The 27,638-nt window shown below is 41.1% G+C and overlaps 2 protein-coding genes across 2 annotated transcripts; both read left to right on the top strand.

The window, feature by feature from the left end:
* Positions 1 to 821: 821 nt before the first annotated feature.
* On the top strand, positions 822 to 16,284 carry LOC119738819 (deleted in malignant brain tumors 1 protein-like). The gene is made up of 8 exons (XM_038213785.1): positions 822 to 998; positions 2,096 to 2,167; positions 3,630 to 3,746; positions 8,375 to 8,574; positions 11,888 to 12,029; positions 13,084 to 13,410; positions 14,181 to 14,489; positions 15,938 to 16,284. Exons 1-8 carry the CDS (start codon positions 929 to 931, stop codon positions 15,979 to 15,981), a joined length of 1,281 nt encoding a protein of 426 aa, XP_038069713.1. The 5' UTR covers positions 822 to 928; the 3' UTR covers positions 15,982 to 16,284.
* Positions 16,285 to 20,793: 4,509 nt separating this feature from the next.
* Positions 20,794 to 26,059, top strand: LOC119736994. The gene is made up of 5 exons (XM_038211040.1): positions 20,794 to 20,949; positions 22,592 to 22,730; positions 23,592 to 24,152; positions 24,844 to 24,987; positions 25,600 to 26,059. The coding sequence occupies exons 1-5, from the start codon at positions 20,833 to 20,835 to the stop codon at positions 25,845 to 25,847; spliced, it is 1,209 nt and encodes a 402-aa protein (XP_038066968.1). The 5' UTR covers positions 20,794 to 20,832; the 3' UTR covers positions 25,848 to 26,059.
* Positions 26,060 to 27,638: the final 1,579 nt, after the last annotated feature.

The following is a 27,638-nucleotide window of genomic DNA, read 5'->3' as shown; positions in this document are numbered from 1 at the left end:
GTCTTGAAATGAAATCAGTGCCTACTTGAAATGGATTTCAAGACAGTTTGTTATGGATTTCGAGATGGGCCTTCCTTGAATTTGATTGCGAGATGTCTTGAAATCATTAAAAACATAGTTTAAAACTATTTGAGAATACTTGCAATCGATTTCAAGATATTTCGAAGTATTCACCAAGGGTGTTTAAATAGCAAAAGGAAATGGTTAGAACTATTGGACATAACTGGAAATAACTAGAGATATTGTAAAATGACCAAAAGCTACCGCTTCAACCTGATTGAGTGTCACTTTTGCGCGCCATAAAGATCCTTGAACATTATTGTTGCCTGCTCGTCACAGTTTGGGCGGTTGATCCAGTGCCAGAACACATGCGTCACAAGGAAATGAAGAAAAATCGACTTCCCGTTTTATATAATTACATTTAAAATTTGCTGACTAAAGCCTAGAAAGGGATGTAGTAGCCAAGAAAAAAAAATAGTGCCACGATTTCTGAAGTTGTGTGATCGATTTAGGAAATCGTGAGAACGTGGGAACGATTCAGAAACGTGGGAAAGATTCTTATGCGATTGAGTAACTGGAATAATCGTTGATGTCCCTTCCACGGGCTTAGGTGCCGGAAGATTGGCGAGGGGGCTTATGCACACCCCCCCCCCCCCCGACTAGGATGATGTCACATTGGATCATCCCCTCCCACATACAGATTGTTGGCTTCCTACCAACACAAACAGGCTCACGTGGACAACGTCTCGGAGGGATTGATTGTTGCAGCAAAGTCAGATATCTGATCAGGCATTTTATCGCAGACACACCCTTCCCTGGATATCCAGCACCATGATATATAAACCGACCACCAACCTCCATCGGTTCATACTCGGCTCCAGCTGATCTCTCCTTAAGACGTCTTGAATTACTTTCATTTTCGTACACAATGTCTTACTCTCCGATATCAAATCTGATGGTGTTGGCGGCCACCCTTGCCATCATATCTGCGCCCTTACGTAAGTGTGAAACTGAATTGATTTTTTGATTTTTAATCGTACTTATCATAAATGATTTTCTATTGCGAAGAACTCGTAAAAACCTTAAGTAGGCAACTGATTTTTACAGCTGAAACTTCTTGTTTCCGAGGTTCAAAGTTACAATCCAAGCACAAAGCGTGTGCACACGCACGTTGTTTACGAATCATTTGTTATTAAAATGACAACTAGCGTTACAACAGCTCTACTTTTGAAGATAAAAAATTGTGTGGCCAAAATTCCTTCGCGTGATGATTTTATGAAAACTACAATTTTTCAAGCTGTAATTGTATGGACGTATATTAAACTTTTTAAGGTGCTTTCCGAGAAACTACCAAAGCCAGAAGGCTCCAATGTCTTTATTGTTGCGTCCTAAGAAATATAAACGTCTCTTTTTAATAAAGAATTTAATAACAGTTATTGCGTGCACCTTTTGATAAAGATATACCGTCTGTGTTCTCCAACAAATCATGTTCTTTTTCTAGTGACAAAACTTTAAAACTTGTTTCGTTAATTTGAATGAAAACCTACTTTCTTCCTTCAGTAGTTTGAAAGGCGCAGGCTTATATTATGCCCACACACAAATGCCTGTGAATAAACTGGTTCCCGTCCCTACACAATGAATCATAATTGGGCGGGAACCAGTCTACCCTGCAAGAACTGAACTACTAAATTGTTGGGTTAAATCCATTCGTACCTTCTAGAGTTAAATTGAATAACGCTCTTATTAGGAAAATAGCAATTTAAACAAGAAAAATATTTTTTGGAAGTTCAAAATGGAAAATAACTGGTACGGTACATGTTTTCTACAGATTCACCTTGTTTAGTTTCAATTTCATAGTTAGTTTTTTTTTTTAAATTTGACCATATTTGTTTTGATGCCTCGGTTTTACTCAGTGCTGTATCCGTATATACTATACAATTTAAACGAATCCACTGGATTCAGCTTTCAGAATGCCCAAACTTTCTCTGTGTAAAAACACGAGACGCATGTTGTGCCTATCATCTGTCGGTTATGTTTATTCCAGTTTAAAGAAGAATGAAAATTAAAATAACACAATTTTGGCTTTGTATTTTAGAATTATGCTCGGCCCATCCTGTAGTGCAAGATGTGACGTCACAGGATCAGGCAAGCAGCTCAAGCATTTCAGGTAAAAAAAAGCACATGAAATTGCTGATGTTTAATTGTAACATTTAATGTATTGTTTGTACCCCTATGTGTTTGCCGTGTTGCGTTCCGATGGTGGTGGTGGTGGTGGGGCGGGGCGGGGGGGGGTGTTCCACTCCAGACCTTGTATTCGTTTGAATGAGGGGACACATGCGGTAATAGTTAGTATCTGTGCAAGAACAAATATAATGACCCATTTTATCACCCACCCCTGTAATTCGGGCGATTCGCAATGCAGTGCGCCACCAAGAGTTTGCCATGGAGAGTCAACTTTTCAAGTTTACGGTCGACAAAATATGGCCCATTTGAATAAGTGTCAGTGGACACTTGAGCTAAATTGTTATAGATTTGGGCATAGCGTTCTGCCGCCTTAACAAAAATCACCATATTGATACAAAGAAAAGAAAAGGGCAAATATATACTGGAATCATACGCTTACGAAACCACTGACCGGAAAAAACGAACAATTTTTAAATGTCCCGCGCTGCGAATTTGTCGACTCTCTCCCACAATGCACTGGGGAAAATGAACTCTCCGTGGCAAACTATTGGTGGCGCTCTGCATTGTGAATCGCCCGAATTTAAACCATCTTTACAAATATGAAGCTATATACCGCGGCTTTATGCAGTCCCAATTCTCTGAATTTGATCGGAATAGAAAACAACTAGAAAGGGAATGGAACAGGGATATAGGCCCTATCACATTCAAGAAATACCGATACAATCAATCTGAAGAAGGTTATTAAAAACCAAGCAAAGTAAATATACTTGAAAATGTATTCATTTTTCTCGACGCAAAGTATATGGGTTCCCGATAAAAGTGCAATGGTTTTGTCCTAACCATTCCGATTAAATGATGATAATGACTCTTTTCTCGAAAATGATAGAAAACTAGGTGCACTGATTTCACTCATTGCATGATCCTATTATTTACTTACAATCAAGTATGATATTTAATGATTTCTTTTATTTTTCTTCTGGAATTTTGCAAAAATTAATGGTGTCCATTCCCTATAAAGCTGCTTCAGCACGACAAGATGTCAGAATTTTGGACTTTTTGCAGAAGTAAATTTCTAGGGTTTTGGTGCAATTCGTGATTGTTTCAGTAAATAACAGTAAGGCAATGAGCAAACGTTCTGCACTCATCATTCAATGAGCAAATTCGTTGGTTGCTATCTAAATTTTGACAGAAATACCCTAAACTCGGGCTGAAGCGGTTTGCAACATCGCAATCTGTTGTCAGGAAAAGCATTGAATACTTGAACGTTTAATGCAAAAACTGTTAAACTAAAAATGATGTTTTATAGTTTTCTTGCATTTTAGAGAAACGGAAGGTTGCGAAAAAGTACGTTGCAGTGTAAAATTCATGCTGTGGTCCCCTAAACAAATTTATTTGGTAGGCAAAATGGATATAACTTGTATCCGATATATTTTGTGTCATTTCAGGTCTTTCGTGTACGAGTTCTCCACTGGGGATGGCCAGTGGGGCCATCCCTGATTCCAGCCTGACGGCGTCAGACTCATACGGCTCAGGTAATCTCCCAAGCAAGGCCCGACTGAATGGTAAGTCTCACTGATCGCTACTCTCATTGCAATAATCTGCAACTGTTGCTTACTTTGTGTTTTTTCCCCTTTTTTGTGAGTTAAGACATAGGAATTGTATAAGCCCGACTCTAAAAACAACTAGAAACTTGTAAAACAAAATACTAATTAACGATGCATTTCGAATGTTTATGGATTCCATTCTTGGTCAATATGACCAGCCCCTTTCTTTCTCAAGGCTTTAGGCTCATTTGCTTTTCATGCATTGTTCGTTTCCAATAATACCACCTCTCAAATTTTAAACATGAATGTTTAAACGTTAAACATAACCAGTTAAAACTTTAGCTAAAAACATTGTAAAACCATGCACTTCCTTTGAATACGAAACACGATTTCGCCCATGGTACTTATCTGTATTAAAAAAAAAGGCAATTGACTGATCGTTGGAAATCACCACCATTTCTTGATTTCTTCGCAATGACAGCAAGCCAGACGAAATAACATCACGGGGTGGTTAGTACCCTACGATCTTTCATCCAAAAAATAATGATTCGGTTGGTTACTTCTGAGATACATGCAAATGATCCTACATGTCTTTAACCCCAAAACGTAAGTTTCTAAACATAAAAAGAGGTCAGCCAAAACAAAAAACCTCCATGGATTCCGGATAATCTCCACAAGTCAGCTTACTTTTCTCAGTATTTTATTTGAACTATTGCTTGAACCCTGTACTCCTGGAGAACTTGAATAATCTGAAACTGTTCTTGAAATTGAGAGAAAGATGCATGGAAGTGATTCTGTGTGAGCACACCACGCTGCATGCATATGACAATTTCCCGTTACATGAAAGCAGCAAAACTCATGCTACAGTCAGACCGCGTATATCCTGTATTCAAGTGCTTATGTAAATCCAAGCAATTTATTGCGCACTTTTTTGGCCAGGGATGGGTGATGAGGATATCCCCAGAATAGTCCATGCATTCACCATCAACCTGACCGAATAAAAACCGAGTCTATGTATCACTCTGTCCGTGTTGCGATTTGTTTGTCATTGCATTAACTTGTTTTGTAACATTATTGTTCTTAAACCCTAGCTGAGTACAAAACAAAAAAATCGTCACTAGTTTACTGTCATTACAACAAAATCAACATCACTAACTCAAGTCTGTAGCGCGAATTCCTGTCACTGATCCTTTAGTCTCCGCAACAACGAAAAAGTTACGAAAACTGTGATTACAAACGACCTTCAAATGACAATAATACAAATTTGGTATTTGAAGTTGCGTCAGTACACAGGTCATGCCTGTTGCAAGTCATTTCTGTTCGGGATGAGTAATCTTTGTTTATTCTGTGGGATCTCAATTGTGAATTGATACATGTAAAGTAATGACAAAACCCTTGATTCCACAAACATTTAATTGAGAATAAACTTAAATTTCACATTGTGTCGTCAACTTCTTGGTAGTCTTCTTGGCAGCTGCATTGTTCATGCTCATACAACAATTTGACTGTTCGTATTGATCAACTCATTCCATATAGTCCTCCGTCCCTGATGATGCATTCCCAGGCACGTCTATGCATAAATGTGCCACTGCGCGCCTATTAAGTTTGGCGTGTCTCTGCTTCGATGCGCATTCAGACGATGAAAATTTGCTGCTAGGACAGGAACGACCCGATTATTTATCATATCGAAGTAAATGTTAGTTTGTATGTTTTTAATCCTCAATGAAAAAAAGGGGCCAATCGTGAGAACATTACCTCAAATTCCTAAGCGAACAGAGAGTTAAGTGCGACTGTCGTTCCTTTCACAATTAAACGGTTGTGTATTTCGTCGGTTGTGGAGAATATTGTCTTACGTTCTGGAAAATCCTGCCTCATCGCTAATTATGAAGCGTTCAAGAATCGTGTTGGCCTTGCGAACAGCAACCGGCAAAACTTCATTCTCCTCATTTAACATCTAACAACTGACACTGCACTCTAAAATCTAAAGTGTTAATTTCACCTTTATAAATGATAAGTTTAACACTTGCTATATGTGTGCGGTCAGTGACCACACTTTAAAAGTTGATTCAACACTTTCCAAAGTGTTACGAATTCCCACACTTTTAGAAAGTTACAAAAGTGTCGATACCTTTTGCGACTCTTTTCCAAGTGTTAAAAAAGTGTTGGGATCCAGCACTTTAAAAATGTTAGAAAAGTGTTGGATCTGACCCTTTTAAAATGTTATAACAGCTATTCAGTTACCTCTTTACCCATTGACAAGTGTTAAGAAAGTGTTGATATACAACCCTTTGAAACTGTTGAGACAACTATTTGGTACCCTTTAAATGTGTTACTTTGAGCTATTGTAATGTCAAAAAAACCTTCCTTCAAATGCACGCAAAAAGACCAATAAATACAGAGTATGTCATTGATAGTAAGGGCTCCAATATGGCGTTGCGTTCTTCATAACTTTTCGTCCTTCCTCGACCAACATCGCCGTCCATCCCGATATAACCAGTTGAGTAAAGGTGAGATTTTTTTTACTGAGATATTAACGTAGGAACACTGCACATTCTTATGCTAATAATACTGCCTTTATATGGTACGAAACTGCCAGATAATTTTAGACCCTTTAACAGATGAGTGTCGCTATACATGTTCGTACGTTCATACGTGCATTCAGGGGCGTCAATCGCTTCTCAAAAGTGAGGGGTGGGGACTTACCTTGATCAGAAATAATGCGAGTGTGAAGCGCGAAGCCCTTACAGCGTGGGTTCAGGGCTTGCGAAAAAAATCGGATTCTAGATGCTCATGTGGTGTGATCTGAGGCAATTTCTGACCACTTAAACCAATATTTCCTGAGCAAAAGGTATTGATTTAAACATCATTTTCGAGGTTGAAGTCATTGAATAAGCTATTATATTCTCAGCTAAAGGCGTGGGGTTCGGGGGCCTGCTTAAGGGCCCCGAAACAAAATTGATTCTAGATGCTCTGTGGTGCGATCTGAGACATTTTCTGACCACTTTAACTAATATATTTTCCCAGCAAAAGAAAATAATTAAAAAATCATTTTCGAGGTTGAAGTAATTGAATAAGCTATTATCTTCTAAGCTAAAGGCGTGGGGTTCGGGGCCTGCTAATTAAGGGCCCCGAAAAATGTTGGATTCTAAATGCTCTGTGGTGCGATCTGAGGCAATTTTGGACCACTGGAACCAATATTTTCTTAGCAAAAGATACTTTGTAGTACATAATAGGGCACCTGTTAATGAGGCACGAGTTCAAAAATCTGGTGGGGGGGGGACATTTGATATTGTGTGTCCCCCCCCCCACCCTTCAAAAAGTTGGGGGGGGGGGGACATGTCCCCCTGTCCCCCAGGGTTGACGCCCATGCGTGCATTTGATTTGCGTGATGTATCGATACACGGTCCTCATATGGAAAAACATGCACACATAACTGCGATTGTAAAGATTAAAGATTGGTCACACTTCTGTCGAATGTAAGATACGTACTTTAACATCATCGATACATCATGCAAATCAAATGGACGTATGTACGTATACGTACAATGTATAGCGACACCCATCTGTTAGAACCAAGGTCTAAAATTATCCGTCAATTTGGTACGATATATAAGTAGTATTAACATCAAAATGTGCAGTGTTCCTGCAATAGTATCTCAGTATAAAAAAATCTCACCTTTAATCAACTGGTTATATCATCATTGTCGGCGATGTTGGTCGATGTAGGACAAAAGTTTATGAAGAAAGCAACGCCATATTGGAGCTCGGTCGGAAATGATCTAGTGCGCGCGCGCGGCGCGCTGAACTCACTATCCAATCAAATTGCCCAGTCGCCTAATACATTACTGCGCAGGCGTATATGCAGGAAAGCTCACAACACTTTTAAAATGTGAAGTCACATCTTGAAGTTGGTTAACTTTAGCATTAGAGTTGGAATAACCTTTTGCAACATTTGAAATATTGTTTTGGTAGTAACACTTCGAAAATGTTAAAATTCAACACTTCAGTTTTTAGAGTGTGGGGGTCCGGGTCCCTCGGGATAAACAAAGAGTTATACTCAGTCCTCCAGAACAGGAATGACTTCAACTTCAAACCAATTTACAGGCGCAAATTCCAATACAAAATATGTATTATTGCAGGCGCAGGTCCAGAGCCAATATTTTCGGGGGCTAGCAAAGTGGATCCAGATTTTTTTTCAGGGAGGCGTGCTAAATTATGAAACCGGCTATTTTCTCCAGACACTTAGGCCTCTGAAAATCAATAGGTGTGTGTGTGGGGAGGGGGGGGGGGGGGAGGGGGAGCTTGGGTTGCGCCATATTTTCAATGGGGAGCGCTGATAAAATGCTACAATCAGGCACACTATATTGTACAAACCCTTCTCACGACTATTTATTTGGGTGGGAGACCGTTCGCATGTACGTCACATTCTTACATTTTGCTAGTGCAATTTTTTTGTTTGATTTTTTTTTTGGGGGGGGGGCTAAACAACATTGGGGGGGGGGGTACCCCTAGCCCCCCCCCCCCCAACCGCCACTGTATTATTGTCATAATCATTCCGTAACGGTTGTACTTTCCTTAAGGAAACCCTGTAGTATTTGGTTCTACATTATTTTGAATGCCATGGTCTTTTGTTTTATTCCTCACAGGTACTGGTTGGTGGGCATGCCCGAATGGAAAGCCCGAGGGTCAATGGATCCAGGTAGACCTTGGTCAGTACACGGCCATCACGGGGCTCATCGTACAGGGACTCAGTACATGGCAAATCCGAACCCTTGCTGTAAACTACAGTAATACGGGCGAGTCCAATGATTGGCAGAAACTAACTGACAGAGGACAGACCGTACAGGTGAGCCTAGGATCCCGTCAGGATTTACGTTTACATTTACAAGTTTTCACATTCCATATCGATAAATCTGTATTGTGAAATTATTATTATTTACGCATTAGTTTTGCGAACTAACCCAAAATTTATACTATAGGTTTTCCCGGCTATTTTAAAACGTTTTTTTTTCATTCGATTTCACCGTTTCCAATGTTCGTCCATCAACATCGATTTGGTGCACTTTCAATGTTTAATTTCATCTTTTGTCAGACAATTTCAACTTCAGTTCAAGCAAATTCAAACAATGAGCACACGTTTTCGTCCCGGAATACATGTATTCGATGTCGCCTCGTTTGCGCCAAACCCTGTTATTCAGAAATCAAATTCGTGTAATTGATTTTTATTCGACGAATTCGATCTCTGAATCTGCAATTCAGCAACAGCTTAGACGAATTTGACCTGAAATGACGAATATTCTCAACCCGGTGACTAATGACGGTGACCAAACTTTTAAATTGAGTGGTAAATGACAAAACTAGTGAAATTGTTGTCGGAAGAAATTGAATATTGGAGTTGGTGAATTTGAATGAAAAATGTTTTTAAATTGGCGGGAAAACTAATAATAATTAGCGCAGTACGATTGTAACATAGCGCGATACTCTTGCAAAGAAAAGTGTTGGTTAGTTCGTAAAGCTATTGCGTTAATTTGCAAAAGTTTTATTGCGTTAAAAGTATCGCCAAAAAAAATTAGGCCTTTATCGCAAAAGCTTGCGTTACATGTAACTTGCAATATTGCGTTATTTCATAACGTTTTACATTGTGTAACAGGTATACGTTAACTTCAATTAGAACAAATTCTGTGAAAGCGGAAGCTATAATTGGGTTCATGGGAGTTGCGAGGGGGTCAAGGGGGGCGCTTCCCCTTCTCCCGGAAAAGCAAAAAAGCAAAGCAAAACAAAAGACAAAAAAGAAAGGAAAAGAGGCGCGAAGTCATATTGCTGTTAATTTAATAGGTTGGGGGGAGGGGGACAGTGTCCCTGTCTACTCTAGACAAATGATAATCGAGAATATGCTGGAAAAGTACAGTGGTTTCGGGTGGGGTGAGGAATTGCGCCTTGACCCCAATCTATACAATGATTGGGTGTCCGTATAGTGGTTTGATGATAACATTTTGTTTTAAAATAAAACTAAAGTCTGAGTTGCACTTCCATTGACTTCATCTTGGGTTGCCATTTAGTCTCAAGCACCGACTACGATTTCTTGTCAACATAAGGTGGGGTGGGGGAGTGGGGGGAGGCAAGCAGCATGGACATTCGGAAAGCTGGCGGGGGGGGGGGGGGGGGGACGACGCCTCCTGACTCCTGGGGGTTGCTTTTCAAACATGTACGCATGCACGAATTCCGTTTTACGCCAATTCCTTTCAGTGTGTTTTGGAGACATGTGATCCCTCTCCCGGCCCGCCAGCATTTTTTTCATACCACTAGTTCGCTATTTGTTACTGAAGTGCTTTGAGTGGCAAGTCAGGTTTTCTGACTTTATTTTTCCTCGAAAAAAAATCCTCCCAACCATAAATTGGTAAAAGACCAATTTTCCAAATAACTAACAAGCTTCTATCCATGTAGCATTCTAGTTTTACCACACCACTCGAGCAGTCAATATTTGTATACTCGATCCTAGTATGGACCATGGTAAATCCGCCAGAGGGTGTGTCACTTGTCAGGCCGTAGTGGCTTGCTCAAACTTGGCGGGAAAAGTACTGGGCTTGCGCACATTTCCGTAGGCTTGTGCCGGTACAATTGTCCCTGATGACACGAATTGCCATGGATTGCTCCTGCTGACAAAATAGAACAGTCTTTTGATCTCCAACCGGCAAATATGTGGTTCAATGTCTGTTTTTGGTCTGAAGCATGCCATGAATGATAGATTATGGGAGTTGGAGGGCAGGGTGGCTCAAATTATTTTACATAGTGGAAGGAAACTATTCTACCCAACGGTCAGGTATGTATAGAATTAAACCGACTCCCCGAGGGGAAACAATATTATATTATTGCATGTATAGCGCCCTCTAGTCTTGGCCCAAGACGTCAGTGATCATGAGCAATAGTTGCGTAATTGTTGTGTAGCGCACTTGCATAATTGGGTTTTTTTCCCCTTCTCCTACCAACGTGTTGGTCATTTCGTAGCAATGGGGGCCATTTTATGTAAATAAGACCGTCTGTATAAATTCGAGCAAACCTGTTTATAGCTCCGTGCATGATCGCCGCAGTATCTCGATCGTTGATTGTTTCCCCAGGAAAGCGCTGATGGAAAAATAAATCGCGGCCCGCCAATGAAATCCTCTTTTCTAAAGAGGAGCCGACAATATCGAGAGAGAGCGCTCTCTCTGCGTTATGCTTAATTCATAGATATCGACTGGGCTTTAAATAAAACAAAAATACAACGGCATGTGGGTGTTTTAATCACCGACGGTTGGCAGATTCGTGGACTGGTTGGAAGAAGTCCTGACTTCTAATCAGGTACGTGTTCTGAGTGCGAATCCCGGTAATGGCGTTTTACGCTTCTCATTAATCTATCAACTAACAAATGAGGAAGATACATTTCTTACAAGACGTAAGCTAAGTTGGATTGCTGTTGTCGGAGACATGGGCGTCGCAAAAGGGGGGGGGGCTTCCCCCCCCCCACCCCCACCCCCACCCCTGGAAAAGCAAAAAAAAAAAGAAGAAGAAAAAAAGAAGAGGGGAAAAAAGAAAAGAAAAAGGGGCGCGAAGTCATAGTCGTGTAAATTTAATGAGTTGGGAGGGGGGTCAAAATGTCCCTGCCCCCCTCTAACACTGATAAATCGAGAATTTGTTGAGAAATACAAGAATTTTTGGGGAAAAATATGTTTTGCCCCCCTCTCCTTGGTCGGAGAACAAGACATTACATATGTAGTGAATGGTACATCCGAACCATTTATGGACGCTTATGTACTCAAGGTCAAGACATTTCTTTCTTTCTTTTTGGAACTTCACGCGTACATCTCAGACTTGGAAACGGAAGTGACATAAGAATAATGGAAATCTGAAAATAATTTCTAGAGCGAAACTTGTATCAAGCGACGATCGTCAATACTTTGTCAAACGCCACTCTGAATTAGATCCTCGTTTCCCGGAGGCGTTTACAGGCATGTTATGACTTTCATGTTAAAAAGAGATAGCGTACCTAAATATGTTTAGCATCTCCTTAAATCGACGCGGCTGTAAAAATAGCACAGACGCTCGACGTAATACGAATATTTGAATTACGTACCACATGTTTTTTGGTGGTAATCATGTAAATCGTTATTTTTTTTTTACAGTTGAATGGGCATAATGGTAGTGGACATTCTGTGCCTGTGACGTTCCCCGTGGTACTGATGGCAAGATTCCTCCGCATACTTCCACTGACATGGAGTAGCTCTGCTTACTATATTCTAAGGTTCGAAGTGCTCGGATGTCAAGGTGATAAAAATATGCCCATCTAAAAATCTAAGTCACCGTCATAAATAAAAAGGCAATAATACAACTTGTCATTTGGCGTAAATTTTATAAATAAATGGTTAGATTTATAGGTCTAAGCTCATTCCAACGCTGTAAGAACCAATTGCGAGCACTGACTTGAGATTCGTGATTGGATGAACCGTGATAAGAACCCGGGGAATTTGTATCAATACAAGTCATATTTTTAATTATGTTGAACTCATATTGGTGTAACAGTGATTCCGATGCAGGCCGAATGATCATGTTAGTATCTGACTGTTTTAATTTACTTTAGGTCTAAACTACAAAAAGGGCGGTGTAAATTGAACACCGGGGGTCCTACAAAGATACCACCGGTGTTAAATCAAACGCCACTGTTTTTACAGAGTCGGTTGCTTTGACCCTCATAAAACCTGTGTCAGTATCCAGGTCATGGTAGTTGGAGGGTTGGGAGTTGGGATGATGGTATTGTCGGCTGATATCACTTGCTGTGTGTGTTTATTCGTTTCTTTCCTGATTGATGACTCGTGTTGGTCCAGCTCTGTTGCATTCTGACAATGCCCAGTACAAATCATAGGAAACGATGGGTTTGGATCACAAATTGGATAATGACCTTCGTATTACAAATTGAGTGGGGGATCCCTAGATGCATGTAGACAAAGACAAAGAATGATCATTATTGTCAGACAACAGCCATCATTGGAAGGGGGGATACGTGTGTTTAGGCGATTTGACATCTGAGCCATGAAACGGCACCTCGCGATAGGAAAAGAAGCTAAAGTTATGTGCACAACAGCATCTTATGCCTTTTAGATTTTAATTTGAAAACGATTTTTACATTATTGTACTGGTCTGATGTACCAAAAATATTTTATTAAGAAGAGACCCCTCTTGCCACAAGACTCGTTGTATTATCGAACGTTACGTCTTCTTCTTCCAACATCGGCTCAGCGTACGTGTTTTATCTAAATTTACGTTTGAACTGATCTAAATTTACATTTGAAATGGTCTTAATTTATGTTTGAACTCTTAACAGACTTAAGCGGCATAATCCGATTAGTGGGTAGTGATGACAAATGGAGCGGCCAAGTGGAAATCTACCGCCATGATGCTTGGGGTGCAGTGTGCGATAGCAGTTGGGATATGAAGGACGCCACCACCGTGTGTAATCAGCTCGGCTCCATCGGGGCTCTGGAGGCTAAAACGGGGTTGTCCAGCCGAGAGAGTGACCGGCCGATCGTGATGAATCGAGTCGCCTGTACTGGAACTGAACGACGGCTGGCTGACTGTCCGTTTGTCTGTACCGGCTCTCAGCAATGCAACAGCTCAACTGTAGCAGGAGTCGTTTGTAAACCAAGATCTGGTAAGAAATACTCCGCCCTCTTTAGTTTCCATGTCATTCACCTCCAACTTATTGCACACTAAGTAACTCACGTGTCATTATCATCTATCTCCAGTGTATTTGTGATATGGCACCGTTCGCCGATATACAATTAAAGTCAATTAAATACCAGTACTCATCCCCGAAATACATACTTCAAACAAAAGCCCTTCCCAAAAAAGTGAAGAAATTAACTGAGCAAAGAAATCTCTGAACTCCAATAAAACATCTGAAAGAATTGTGTTCATTTACACCCCCACTATATAGCTTTTCCCGACAAAGCATAGGAATCGCCTCCCAATGCTGATTATTTGGACCATAGATTAAATGGCCACCTTGAGTTGCTCAGTATAGCGTACGATTAACTCTTTTCACAAATAGAGTTGTGAGGGTGGGTTAATTACCTATCTGTCCTTTCTTCATTACGCCACTCCACGACGGATGAAGGTGGCAGACTGTGACTCGTCATGTTTTTTTTATTTTTTTACAACAATGAAATTGACTGGAGCGGAGTTTGAACATGCGACCTCCGGGTTGCCGTTCCTGTGCTCTACCAACTGAGCTATCCAGCCCTATGTTGGCAGTTCTCCATTTTGTCATTTATTTGGTCAGGGGCGCTGTAGCCAGAAGCCATCGCCAAATGTCACGATACTAGCAACATTAACAATTCTGCAAACCTAGTCAGCTTCGGCCTTTGTGGTTTATTCAAATATTTTTCTCTTAAATTAAGACAACCGTCTTATTATGATCAGATGTGGTTCGGTTGGTCGGCGGATCTCGCACCAGCGGCCGAGTGGAGATATACCGTGGCGGCAGCTGGGGCACCATCTGTGATACAAATTGGAACGTCACCGATGCGGGGATTGTCTGCCGACAGCTCGGTTTCTCAGACGCACTGGAGGCCAAGTCCGCTGCCCACTTCGGGCAGGGTAGCGGACCCGTCCATATGGACGGCGTGGCGTGTGAAGGCTCCGAACAGAAAATAACCGACTGTCCTTCCTTCTGCTGGGAGGACACAAAGTGTAGCCACTCTCACGATGCTGGAGTGATCTGTAGTGATGGTAAGCGAACAATGAGGGCAGTGTAACGAAACCTATCATCATAGAACTCCGCGTACAACCTCGTCCCCAGGGTGTCGAGCAGTACGCGCCCACCACTACCTGCTCTCTCACCCTGGTATTGGATCATTTGCATGTGCAAGATTTTTGCACACGTATGCAAATGAGGAACAGTCTGGTGCCTGGATATGCGTTACACATTAGCGTTTGTTTTTGTATGCGGTGTCTGGGGTAAAAACAGAGTCAATTCGTAGCAGCGCGAGCACGGCGTGAGTTACGAAAACACGATTTTTGAAATCAAACTGTTACGATCTTATCGAGACAACATGCAGTATCATATTTCATATTAATATGAGCAAATTGGAAAGGAAATTAGTATTTTCGAGAAGGCGTGGACGAATGATTACGAAAACACGTACTGCACGTTGTGAATCATTGAATATATAGCACCAAGTACACGATAAAAATCCATTACTAGCCAATTGCGGTATCCAATCAGGATACAGGAAGAAAGTTTCCTATCCAGGGTTTACTATTGGAAACCGTGTTGGAAATAAAGTAAGCACTGGGGACGAGGTTGCTCCGCGTATTCCTATTATTAGTAAGATGGAATCTGTTCTAGCGTGATGCAAGAACTAACACTCCATCCAATTTGATAGTAAAATTTATGATTGTGCATTCATTCAAATGATCAAAATATGAAGTAGTACAAATGTGTGTTTACCTGGATTCAGGATGGAATATTGACTCTACACATTTTTATGTTTTATATTGTCCTGGCCACGTGGTAAACACACCCGGGGCCATCTATCACCAGATCCTAGTATGGACCATAGTACGTCCTTCAGAGGGGGTGTCAGTCTTGTGATCCTACTGGAGGGGTTGAAAATTGGCGGGAAAACCCTGTGTGCTTGTGCACATTTACATAGGCTTGTGTACAAATGCACTATAAACATTGGGATTATTTCGATCACCCCTGTGACCAAAATGGAATGTCAAATGGGGTTATGTCTGTGGTTTTAACGGCTGTTTGGGGCCTGAGAGATACTCCAGACATGCCAGAGGTTAATCAGGGGTGAATGGGCTGGTTGTGAGGGTCGGGTGGCTCAAATTACATGTTGTGAAGTGGACATTCCATACAGTCACTGGATAGTAAACATTAAAGGTGCTCGCTCCAGCAAGAGTTGCCTAGCAATAATCGGGTGATGTCTAATCAATTTTTGTATGGGTTTCATGAGAAAGTTCCGATTCTCAGTTTAATTTACGTCTGCGCATCTGGAAATCGTTGCAAGATAATTTTAACTGACTTCTGTGCTTAGACCGCCTTATGTTTATAGATCAAGGTTCCCGTTTAGATTGTATCTAAAAAATTTCTTCATTGAACATTGTTTTGCTTTTCCAGTTTTCTTCAACAACCTAAGATGCAAACTGTTTGTTCTTCGCTTTTTTAGTACTGCAGGAAACACCGGAACAACCAACAAGTGACGAAATCTAAACCGCTCAAGCAACCGGGAAGGATACACATCATCATACACACTCATCTCCTTGTAAAGGGACAATATTTGTTTCATGGTATTTCGGACCATCAAAGTGTCCCTCGTAATTGCTGGTCGAATTCTTCTGTAGTCTCGTGACTGGTCTCGGCCTATAACCCGTGCGTGCTGTAAAGCCATTATAATTATGGAGAGTGGTACCTTGCTTCTCTTGCCATTGTTGTATATTACTGACTGTGTAATGTACGGCACCAATCTATTTTAACAGTGCATTTCGGTTAGATGTAGTTTTGAGTTCTATTTGTCAATATGTTTTTTGTGCAGCATTATGTAGAAGGCATGCAACAATCATGGGGGCTTTAGTTGTATAATATACACAATGATAATAAGAAAACACCACAAGACCACCCAAAAAACCCAAATATGCGAACAGGAGTGGAATAATCAATTATATTATTGGACTCGCATCAATTTAGATATTTTTCAACGTCAGTTACTCACAGTAGAATGAGTCCATTGATATAAATACATTCAAATGAAATTGAGAAACGAAAAGGTAAAGTGCAGTGGATACATACCGAGGGGGAGAATGCTGGACTCTCTTATACTTCTGATACACCGATAAACTGTAATTGTTATTTCAGGAAAAGCTAAGGATGTTGCGTATATACGGCGTAGAATAGGCCTACTTTAAGGTGAACAAACTTTGCCAGATACGTTGAATGAAAAATAAATAATTTTGTATGACTTTTGTCACGCATAAAACTCGGCGTAATATTTTTTTAATAATAAACCTGCATTTTTAGCTGGGGATAACACTTAATAAATGTATAACTACACACAGGAAAGCACTTGTTAAAGACTTATATCATTATCATGCTGCCACACTGAATAATTTTGTATTAGAGCCATGTATAATGCTTGCCGTAATATTATGTTAGAACAAACCTGTATTTTTAACTAGGGATAGTACTTATTAGATTTCTTATAGCTTTATATCAGCACAAAAGAAATCACTTATTGTAGCAATTTGTAGACCTATATGATTAACATGCTGCCAATATACAAATAAAAATAAAAACAAAATTATCTGGAAACTCAAAATCTGGTCCTCGTTTAAAGGGTTCATGAGATGAAGTTTTCTTATAAACACACATTATGTGAGTCTACTCCTCTTAAAATGCATGAAAACTACTTGTATGATCCCTTTTTGGTTATTTTTTATCGAAAAGTGCACTTCTTTAAACATTTATAATGTTTCCATACTTTTTCGGACAATCGAGGACCTGTTTTAACAATAGGCACCGTCGTTCAAGGATCAAAAGCCCCTTTGTGCTCCTTTTGTTGTCCTCGAGCGTAATACAATACAAGAGCATGTACACACACAACACCCACACTTATTTAACGCCACAGCCATATGCAATAACATTTTGCGCATAGAGAAGCGGCGATTCCTTGTCATTGTGGGATAAGAGGGGAGTGGAGGGGGGATTGTGAATAATCTAAAGACTCACGGGGGGGGGGGGGTCTGGAGGCTGGATTTCATCTGACTTTAGAGCCGTCGTTCAAACATTATTGTGTGTAGGCCCCAGTGCGTTATCATAGGGTGGTATTATCAAAGTCGAAGCATTTGATGACAAGACCTGGAAATAATCTGAGGCTGTACACTCCCCCGGTTATTTGTTATTTTTGCCACGATTATCGACGTGCTCTTGGCAAGATGGTTTGTCAGATACTGTTCAAAATCGTCCGCTTTGCGCCCCCAAAAGTCAGATGGAATCTATCCAGCCCCCCCCCCCCATTTTTTTTGTTACATTTTGTGGCGGCCGAGTATGCCGTCACTGGGAAATTCCAGCACGAATGACCTGTTGTCAATTATAGTTGTCACCACCGGCCCCACGCCAACCCCCTTCACCCAATCAAATTGGCCATACGCCACTGGTTGGTAAGGTTCTTAGTGCCGCACTGTGGATAAGATGAAAACTAAAGGGGGAAAAGGAGATTGAAAAAAGGCTCCCATTAAATGGGACACACAACATATATGATGAAAATTGTAAAGTTTCAAGTTCATTTGAAAACAGTTTTACACCTTACCTTAGAGGCGAAGGCTCCCCCACCACCAGTTTATATTTGCCATTAAGTACAGATATTTAATAATAAAAAAATGGTACATTAGGCCAAAAAAAAAAAATATTCGGTCTCTGGTCAGACCAAAGTTCTGGAATTGACGCGGCCACGCGGCTTTTTTTTTTTTTTTTTCCTTTTTTTTTTTCTTCAAGCTTGGATTGTACAGACAAGGTAGGTACTATTTTGCTTTTTTGGTGTCCTCATGTACATTGGTGTCCTACATAATTTGCCTTGGTGCTTTCGATCATTTGCCTTGGTGCAATTTCCCATTCCTTGGTGCTCTTTGGTAAAAAAAATTGAGGAGGTGCGGAAATAGAGGGCGCTGTTGGAGCTACCGCGGAACATTTTGGGAAAAAAAAAAGATCGACGCGCATGGTTGAAATCGACGCGCGCGCTGACCAGAGACCGACTTATTTTTTTTTTTTGGCCTTACATATCTCATTTGCAAGTCCTCCCAGTATATCTCGTGGATGTACACGCTCCTATGTGGGTAAACTTCGCCGATTCTCGCTGTACTGCATGTTGCAACCACTACATTCTTTCCGGTCTGTTAACAAAAAAGGTTGTCATATTCCTAACAGAAAGTTACATCGATAGCTCTTTAATGGCCTGCAAAGAATGGTCCATTTAACTAGCGCCGTCGCCAGCCCAGAGCATGCAGGGGGGGGGGGGGGGGGGGGCTATAGTACCAACCAGGGGGCCCACTACCATAAAACAAAAAATACAAAAATGCATATGTATGGCTTTTGCCGTTGGTGCCGGGGGACCAATTGCTCTCCAAAAATGGGGCCGGCCCCACCAGGCCATGGCGACGGGCCTGTATTTAACTCGGTCCAAAAGCGAAAACATACGCGATCTCGTAATGACTTCACAACACTTGCTGAATGCAGTTCAACTCCGCCGATATTTGTCGCGAAATCGTCAAGTCATGTTCTCTATTAATTCGTGTGAGGCATGAACTGGTACTAAAAGCCAAAAACTGACTGAACAACCCAGTAGGTTTTCCATCCAAAGCAGTCCAAGAAACATCCAGTGCCTAAAAACATCAAAATAATTATGGTGTGGTGCGTCAGAGTTCCGGCACTAGAATCTTAACCTTATTAATGCAAGGGTTAATTGGCACACTCGCACTGAATAAAGCGTGGACTGGCCTATTAATAGTGCAAGTGCATGAACCTTTCTCATGATCTGCCTAGGCGTGGGCCACTGTCCACCGTATGTTGTCTTTAGTTCTGCTGTGGTCAAAGAAGATTATTGACTGAGTCATCAATACCTTGATCAAACTTCTACTGTAATAATCGTTAAAAAGAGATAGGAAAACGTGAGAATTCTCGTTTTAAGCCCTCTTTTCCCTGTCTAGAATTTTTGTCTAGAATAATCACGTCCGAAACGGGCTTCCATATCCGGATACGTCTTTTGTCAGTTTGTTCCAACGTAGTCTGTGATGGCCGAAGACCTACAGACAATAACTCTATGTAATCAATTAAGAGATCAGATGCGGCATATTTAAAACAATTTATTGCATGTATAGGTTTTCCCGGTCAACTTCACCAAGTTTTCACTAACACCTGGCTCATTCAATTTAGATTAAAATTGAAAGATCACTCAGATCGTCATTCGACAATTAAACAAAATCCATTTCAATTCAATTCAATTCAATTCAATTCAATTCAATTCAATTCAATTCAATTCAATGCAACATTTATTTCCAAATCACACAAACACTGTAATAATTACATGAAGAAAAAACATTCCATTTCACTATCCGAGCATTCTTCGCACGCAGCAATTCTCTGTATGGGATGTTTGAAACAAAGCGGACAGCAGAACCGTTGAAACTTAAGGAATGATAAACGAACGGCCAAGCCTAATGGAAATAATCTAATAACATTTTTACACATTTCAGGACTGAACAGACATCGGCTAACGTGTTATACACATGTGCGAATTCGGAATTACGCATGACATTCAGGTCAGATTCATGATCATAATGACAGTTTGCTTACGTTTTAATGTGATTATAAAAGCCGCATTGAAAGAGCCGGTAAATTTCATTTCTACACAGGTTATAGATAGCAGCTTGCAGTCAATCATAATATTTAATCTGCGATATTATTTGGCAGCTGCAGTTTGGATAAAATCTCGTATTTTCTTTATCGCTTTTGATGTGACTTTCCTCAAAGTAATGACTGCTCCCGTCTCCCGCATGTGCACTTCGATGTGTTTTACCCTGCATTATGCACTGAGTGTGCACTGTGCAGATGAGTGATTGCAGTGCCAAGGTCGAACGTACATGAATGTATTATCATTATGCCCGTTAACCGTGAAAGCACGTCTGACCTAGACTTGGTGCCAAGTCGGTTATTATTTTGCGTACGGTAACCGGTTACTGGCTCCACGCACGCAAAATATGGCTGCAATGCGCGTAGTTTGTTTCCAAGACCAACATAAAGCTGGCTATTTCTGATATGATTTGTTGCAACCCCGCCGATTACGTACTAGGCTTATACCAGCCGGGCCGATCATAGAGTTCGAATCTAAAACGACTTATCATCAAGTTTAGTCTGACTCGACATTTTTCGTTCGAGATCAAAGTTTACGATCAACAAAACCAGTGAGCATAATAGCATGTGTCTAAACTAGACAAGACTGGAACTGATCTGCATAATATTCCAGTTCAACACCTGGTACGGGCGGGCGACATTTTGCCTGGAGTGACACTGAACATGATGAATGATATTTGTATCGTCGGGGCCGGTTTATGGGGATCGTCAGCGGCCAGACACGCCTCGGTGCCTGGTCGCAAGGTGTGTCTTATAGGACTTAGTGAACCACATGAAAAGGTAGGGAAAGGGTAGGACATGAACCGAGCACTTAAAAAGGGAATACATTTGTGGTTTGCCGTTATTAAACACTATGTTATGAAACCGGGGTTGGAGTCATGGACGCTGGTATGGGTTATTATCGGCGTCCACTGCAGACTCCAACCCAGTCTTAAACAATATAGGGTTTAAAGGGAATGTACATCATTGGCTTTTGCTGTAATTTTCAGAAATGAACTATTTGAGGGGTTAGTATAATATAGATCAAATATTGTTACACTGACATGTTTGAAGTTTTGCGTTCGAAAATGCTGGAAAAGCCAAGAAAAACAAATAAAATGTTCAAGTTGTCTGGTTCTATGACTCCACTAAAAATGAAATGGATCAAAAATGCCGGGAAATTGTAAAGTGAGGGAACCAGTCTAGCTGGCCTGCACCCGTTCATGATCATGGAACCAATAGAAAACACAATTTGGTGGCATAATTTTACAAGATGCTTTAGAGTGTCATTTACCAACATCCTAGTAAGGTATTTCGTAACAACTTGGTAGTTCTATTTTTCGATGTTTGCAAATGTTGTATTTTCCCTTTATAACGGCAAACCACATAATAAAAAATTCCCACTTATAAATACCTTTTCGGTAAAAAAAAAAGTAGAAGAATTGACGAAACGTTCAAAAAAGTAGAAACATTGACAACTTTCCGACGAGGTTAGTTTACTGTCCACGTTCCTGGCCATTTGCTTGCATACATCCCCCAAATAAACAAGTCAAGATAATACCCTGACAGAAGCTATATAGGCCTACATGTGTTCTGAGGGTTTGTTTAATATTAAACCGTGACCTATAGGTATAGTTTCTGACATTATGTTCAGGCATGCTAGAAACGGGGAGAGACTTAAGACATCCTATAAGCAAACCAAGCCGAATTAGCCATATAATTTTATGAGCAACTTGAGAAACGTGAAACCATGAAAACGGTATCGTAAAAAAGTGGCACATTTTCAAGCTCATGTACAGAATGCCAGTGGCCTACTTGTAACGATAGCACAGGGCAAGAAAAGCTCGTCTATACGTCAAGATGTGCTGTTTTGGAGAAAGGTTCGATACGCTACGATTGTCGCAGTGTATTTTGCCCACGTACAAGACTGACCATTTTGTGTGCGTTTGTTTATGGTGTAAATCGAGGACACACACGTGCAACATTAATGGATGAATTGCGGACAGGATAAATCGAGGACTCCTCGGTTAGAAAACGTGTACACAAAACCAATGAGAGCTGTTGCAAAAAAGTTGGAGTAATAAACAATGGAAAAGGAAAGAGGAACAATCCGCCCCATGCATTCTAATTGGCTGTTGGTTTGCAATTGGGCAAATCCGTGAATGGGCGACATACCGGCTGAAGTAAGAATCATGTCCCGAATGTTGTTTGTTCTGTTTCTCGAATTATACATCATTAACAGAGCTTAACAATTCATAGTTATAAGGCATGCGTCTTTACATTTCAAACGCTATTGTTGGTTCAAACGAAACACAAATGCACAAACGGTCTACTCTAAACTATTTACAAGATTCTAATTTGGGAAAAGTCCTGTGAGCATTTGCCGTATTCTTATTGGAAGTTTTGTAGACAACTTGTTTTATGCTGTGATGTTTGTATTCAGGACCGCCCATCGCGGGACATTTTCGCCTCTCACTATGACGCCGCACGAAGTGTGCGCAAATACGAGGGAAGTGATCACTTTCGGAGTTTGATGACAATGAGAGCTTTTAAAGGTCTTCAAGAATTGGAAGCCACCACAGGTACCGTGATGAATAAGCCTTGCTTTTGAACGAGTGAGGGCGCTCTAACGACCCCATTGTGGGTTATATTAACGGACGCGAACCCATTGTTATTGACGTGTTTACACTGATACAGCTCAAGAGGTACCCAATCATTCTCTTTCTTTTTTGCATTAAATCAAGTTATAAACTGCTATGATAAACGGGATTGTATTAGCGTTTGTATCTCAAAAATGTCGTTACAACAGCAGCGCCCCCACGCGATAAAAATGTGGCTTGTGGTCATTTTCCCCTTAGGCATTGACATAACACCTGATTATCTACTTGATCAAAATTTGTTTGTGTTGAAGGCGTTCACATACGACGATGTAGTCAGTAATCGTGAACAATTTTCGAAAAAAATCTTTCTGCATCATTTTTTAATATAAAAGCCGAAGGATCAATTGAGGAGCTGAAAGCCGAAGGAGCTTAATTCTGCCTCAACCCATTAACAATGATTGTTGGAGGATTTCAACGGAATGAAATAAAGGTTACCCCTTCACTGGACAAATTAGAGAAATGAAATGATTTTGGAGGATTAAGGCTGAATGCAATTTGTACACGGTGGCAATCGGAGGATTTTGCAGTATTGAGGTTGGTTCCTTGCCAAAAGGGCCCAGGGGATTAGGGTTAATAGCCCTAAAGGTGGTCTCAATATGAACACTTCGAAGTGTGAGTGTGTGGTTTGTGTGTATATTGACTATAAGAGTGTGATAATGCCTTCTTTAGCACCTAGCACGCGGTTTCACGTAAACTACGTGTCCTCTTGCGGCGATGATCACAATGACAGTTTTGAATCATTAAAACATTATTATGAGCTATGATCTGGCTCTTTGGTCTTAGGCATACAACTCAACGCCCCAACGGGTCACATCTTCTATGGGAAGGATATCGAAAGCATAGTGGTGCCGATAGTCAAGGAAAAAGGCGATCTCTTGACGGCAGAGGGCGTCCGTGAAAGGTATCCATTCTTAGATACCAGCCGATATGGCGACACCGCCATGTTGTTCCCAGTTGATGGCGGCCTTGCAAACCCTCGAATGATCGTCCATGCGCAACAAAAGGCAGCCGCCCTCCAAGGATGTGATATAATTGATGACGTGGTTGACTCGGTGGAGGAGTTGGGGGACCACACTCACGGCGAGCCAGTAATGAGGGTCCTGACTAAGAAAGGGCGTCGTCTCTTGGCCAAGAAGGTGTTACTGTGCACGGGCGCGTTCACACAGCTCAAGGATCTTCTACCGCCCTCTACAAAACTGGATTTTGTAATTGACGGGACGTTCACAGTTCGGCTGGAGGTTGGGGAAGGCGATTTGAAGAAGCTTTGCAACATGCCTACCCTGACATCGTTCACCGACTTTGAACACAATTGTTATATACTTCCACCGATAAAGTACCCGGATGGTAAGGTAAAAGCTCATATTTTAACCCCCCCCCCCCAAAAAAAGAACGAATCCTCTTTGCACATTTTGAATTCGACTAAATTATCAAAATTACGTCTTGATCATTAGAAATGTCAAAAACATGCCTAAAACCTGCAAAGTTGAATCATTAAATATCCCCTCCTGAAAAAAAAGTTGAGTTCCTAATAATCGTTCGTTAAAAAGAAGTGTTGCCACTGCGTAGGCATGTGAGACCAAAAAATCGGACAAAGTTGACGGATTTTTTTTTTTTTTTAGGTTTGCCAATTTCGTATTCCTGATGTTTTCACTTTCAAAAATTATCATGATTTCAAAGTTACTGAAACCCTATCACCCCCAGGAGAGAGGGTTAAGTGATAAAACCCTGAAAACCCAATTTTGAGATTAACACGGATATTGAAATGCTTTTGTATACATTTCTGTACTGCTTTATGGATTGTATTCGTATTTTAGGAGGTTGTAGATTAATATTTAATGATTCAGATATTCTTAAATCCTCAAAATGGTCAGCTCCACCAAAACTGACCTCGCGTGGCCTTTGTGCGTAAACAACTTCAGCTACTTTATCCGGGTTTCATAGGAGCGGGTCTCATTAACGATGTTGAGAAAAACTACAAAACCACCAGAATTTAGATTAGATTTTCGACATATTAGGTTAATCTTCATTCTGCCAGGAAAATACTACGTGAAGCTAGGACCAGGCTACCAGGACCAGCGAAGGCTGACCACCCTCAAGGAAGTCAAAGCCTGGTTTCTGTCTAAGCCCGATCCGAAGTTGGTGGAAAAGTACAGAGATTTGCTTTTGAGTATTATCAAAGGTAAGAACCAGGTTATTACACAAAATGCTGCTGTGCTATGGTGCTTTTGAAGGAGTTGTCGGCAAAATTCAGTATTAAGCTTGATATTCTTATATAGATAAGGCCCCCCCCAAAAAAAAAAAACAATTTCGGTCTCTGGTCAGACCAAAGTTCCGAAATTGTCGCGGCCACGCGGCTTTTTTTTCTTTTTTCTTCAAGCTTGGATTGTACAGACAAGGTGGGTACTATTTTGCTTTTTTGGTGTCCTCATGTACATTGGTTTCCTCCATAATTTGCCTTGGTGCTTTCGATCATTTGCCTTGGTGCAATTTCCCATACCTTGGTGCTCTTTGGTAAAAAAAATTGAGAAGGTGCGGAAATAGAGGAGCTGTTGGAGCTACCGCGGAACATTTTGAAAAAAAAATCGACGGGCATGATTAAAATCGACGCGCGCGCTGACCAGAGACCGACTTATTTTTTTTTTTGGCCTAACTGGACTATCAAAATAAAATACTAAAATTCCTTCAGATTAAAATCTAAAGCAATCACCCACTGCCTTTATAGATTATATTAATGACTTTCCTTAAAACAAGTAATAAACAGTAGCCATTTTCTGCCGTCTATTTCGTATAGGTTTCAATCCAGTCTCCGTCAAAACCGATATGTGCGTATGTTCACGCACGCCGACCACACTCCCCTACTGTGATATGGTATCGCCCAGACTCGGCCTTGCAATTGGTGGAAACGGCTTTGGGGCGATGCTATCTGATGAGGTGGGAAGGATGGCCGCAGAGATGATCGCTGGAGGGGAGAATTGGAATCGAGACATACCGAGGGAGATGCTGAAGGCTCAGTTCGTCACACCGCCTTCAAACCTGTGATTTAAACAATGCACTAGCTCACTTATAATTCTGTTTTTTAGAGTTTCGTTATTTTCTAAGTAAACCATTGTGCCCGATCATGTGCCCTTTTAGACTTGGCAAAGTCTGGGTTGCGCTCGATCTGTGCCTATAGGAAATCCACTCACAGCGCTTACCGGTATACCGCATACGTCCTAACAGTACATAACGCGCGCCCTCATGCGTCGAATCCGGACCATCATGTTAAAAACGTACATGTACATGTTATTTTCAAGTGATGCAGCAACCCAATTGCTAACTTTTGCACCACATGTATGCACATGCTCTGCAATACATGCACACACATGTGTACGTGTAATACGCGTGTTGTACAATGTACATACAGTGTGTGCGCATTGTTATACGGCACTGAAGTGGAACGCGCGCTGAAGTGTACCTTGTCGGGCATCTGGGAAGGCGTAAACTAAGTGATTTTCGCTACTTTTTTAGATTCCGACTTAAAGCAATTCCGACTTGAGTCAAGTCTAGTGCCCTTTGGGCATTGTTTTCTTTCGAAGCCAAAAAAAATGCCAAAAATGTTGCATAGCAATTTTTGTCTCGCCTGAACGAAGTTCAGGAAAGAGAACATTCAATCAATGCCTGTCCGTTCGTCGTTTCTTTTCATGGACATCACCTCACATGTGAAATCTATAGAAAAACATCACCCCGGATGTGAAATCTTTAGAAAAAGAGATAAAAGGAATATCACCCAATTCCATCACCCCACATGTCTTCTGTCTGGCCGTCCATCCGTCCGTATGTATGTGAATGGTATTTTGGTTAAAGTTTCGAAAAATTGGTCTCATTTCAAAAGCTGAAGTCCAATTAGAAACAAACTCGGGTCATGGATGGAACATGGCAACCCTCATATGATAATGCTGTCAAAGGTCATCTGAGTTCAAGTTGTAAAGTAGGCTGGCAATGTACAATTGGTCTCATTTCAAAAGTTGAAGTCAAGCCAAACCAAACTCGGGTCATACATGCAACATGGCACCCTTCATATGATAATGATGTCAAAGGTCATATACTGAGATCAAAGGTCATCTTAGGTTTAGTTGTAAAATAGGCTGAAAATGTTAAATTTGTCTCATTTAAAACAGACGAGACGCGTGGTTCGAGAACCACACTGTTTCTGTTCGAAACAAAAATTGGGGCCAGCCCGGATTACCCAATAGGCACAGTCCTACGAAAAATGGGGCCTACGAAAATACCGCAGTGTGCCATAAAACACATAGGCCTATACCCACACATATATACACCCACGCCCAGAAAAAAAATTAAAAGCTTTAGGGTCTCTCTCAGAATTTTTGATTTCACCAACTGACGCTTCACAGCATAGGCATACATAGGCCCTACGCGTCGTATACAGTGTACGTATAGTCTGTCGTTATGAAGCACTGTGCCAACAATGGGCGTCGATCGGTGGGGGACGGGGACATGTCGCCCCCCCCCCCCCAACTATTTTTGTCCTTGAATAAAAAAAAATGTAGCCTATATTGTACAGAACAGTGCTTTGTTAATAGCATAAACACCAATTGGTGCCGGTGCGTATATGCCAAGGCGGATCGAGTAGGGCTTACGGAACACTGGTGCCTAGGTCCTTCGAAACACTTAATCCGGGCCTGATTGGAGGGGGGGGGGGGGTCTCGTAGGCCAATGCCAACGCATTATTGTCAACGCATAAAGTGTGCATGCGGGCATGCTATTTTCAACACTACTTTCAATTATTCTTTTCTGTGAAACTTTTGGTGCGATAAATTATAAGGTATTTGA

This window comes from Patiria miniata, unplaced genomic scaffold (genome assembly GCF_015706575.1).
Source record: "Patiria miniata isolate m_02_andy unplaced genomic scaffold, ASM1570657v1 HiC_scaffold_3, whole genome shotgun sequence".
Classification (NCBI taxonomy): domain Eukaryota; kingdom Metazoa; phylum Echinodermata; class Asteroidea; order Valvatida; family Asterinidae; genus Patiria; species Patiria miniata.
This window is presented reverse-complemented; position numbering and strand designations above follow the sequence as displayed.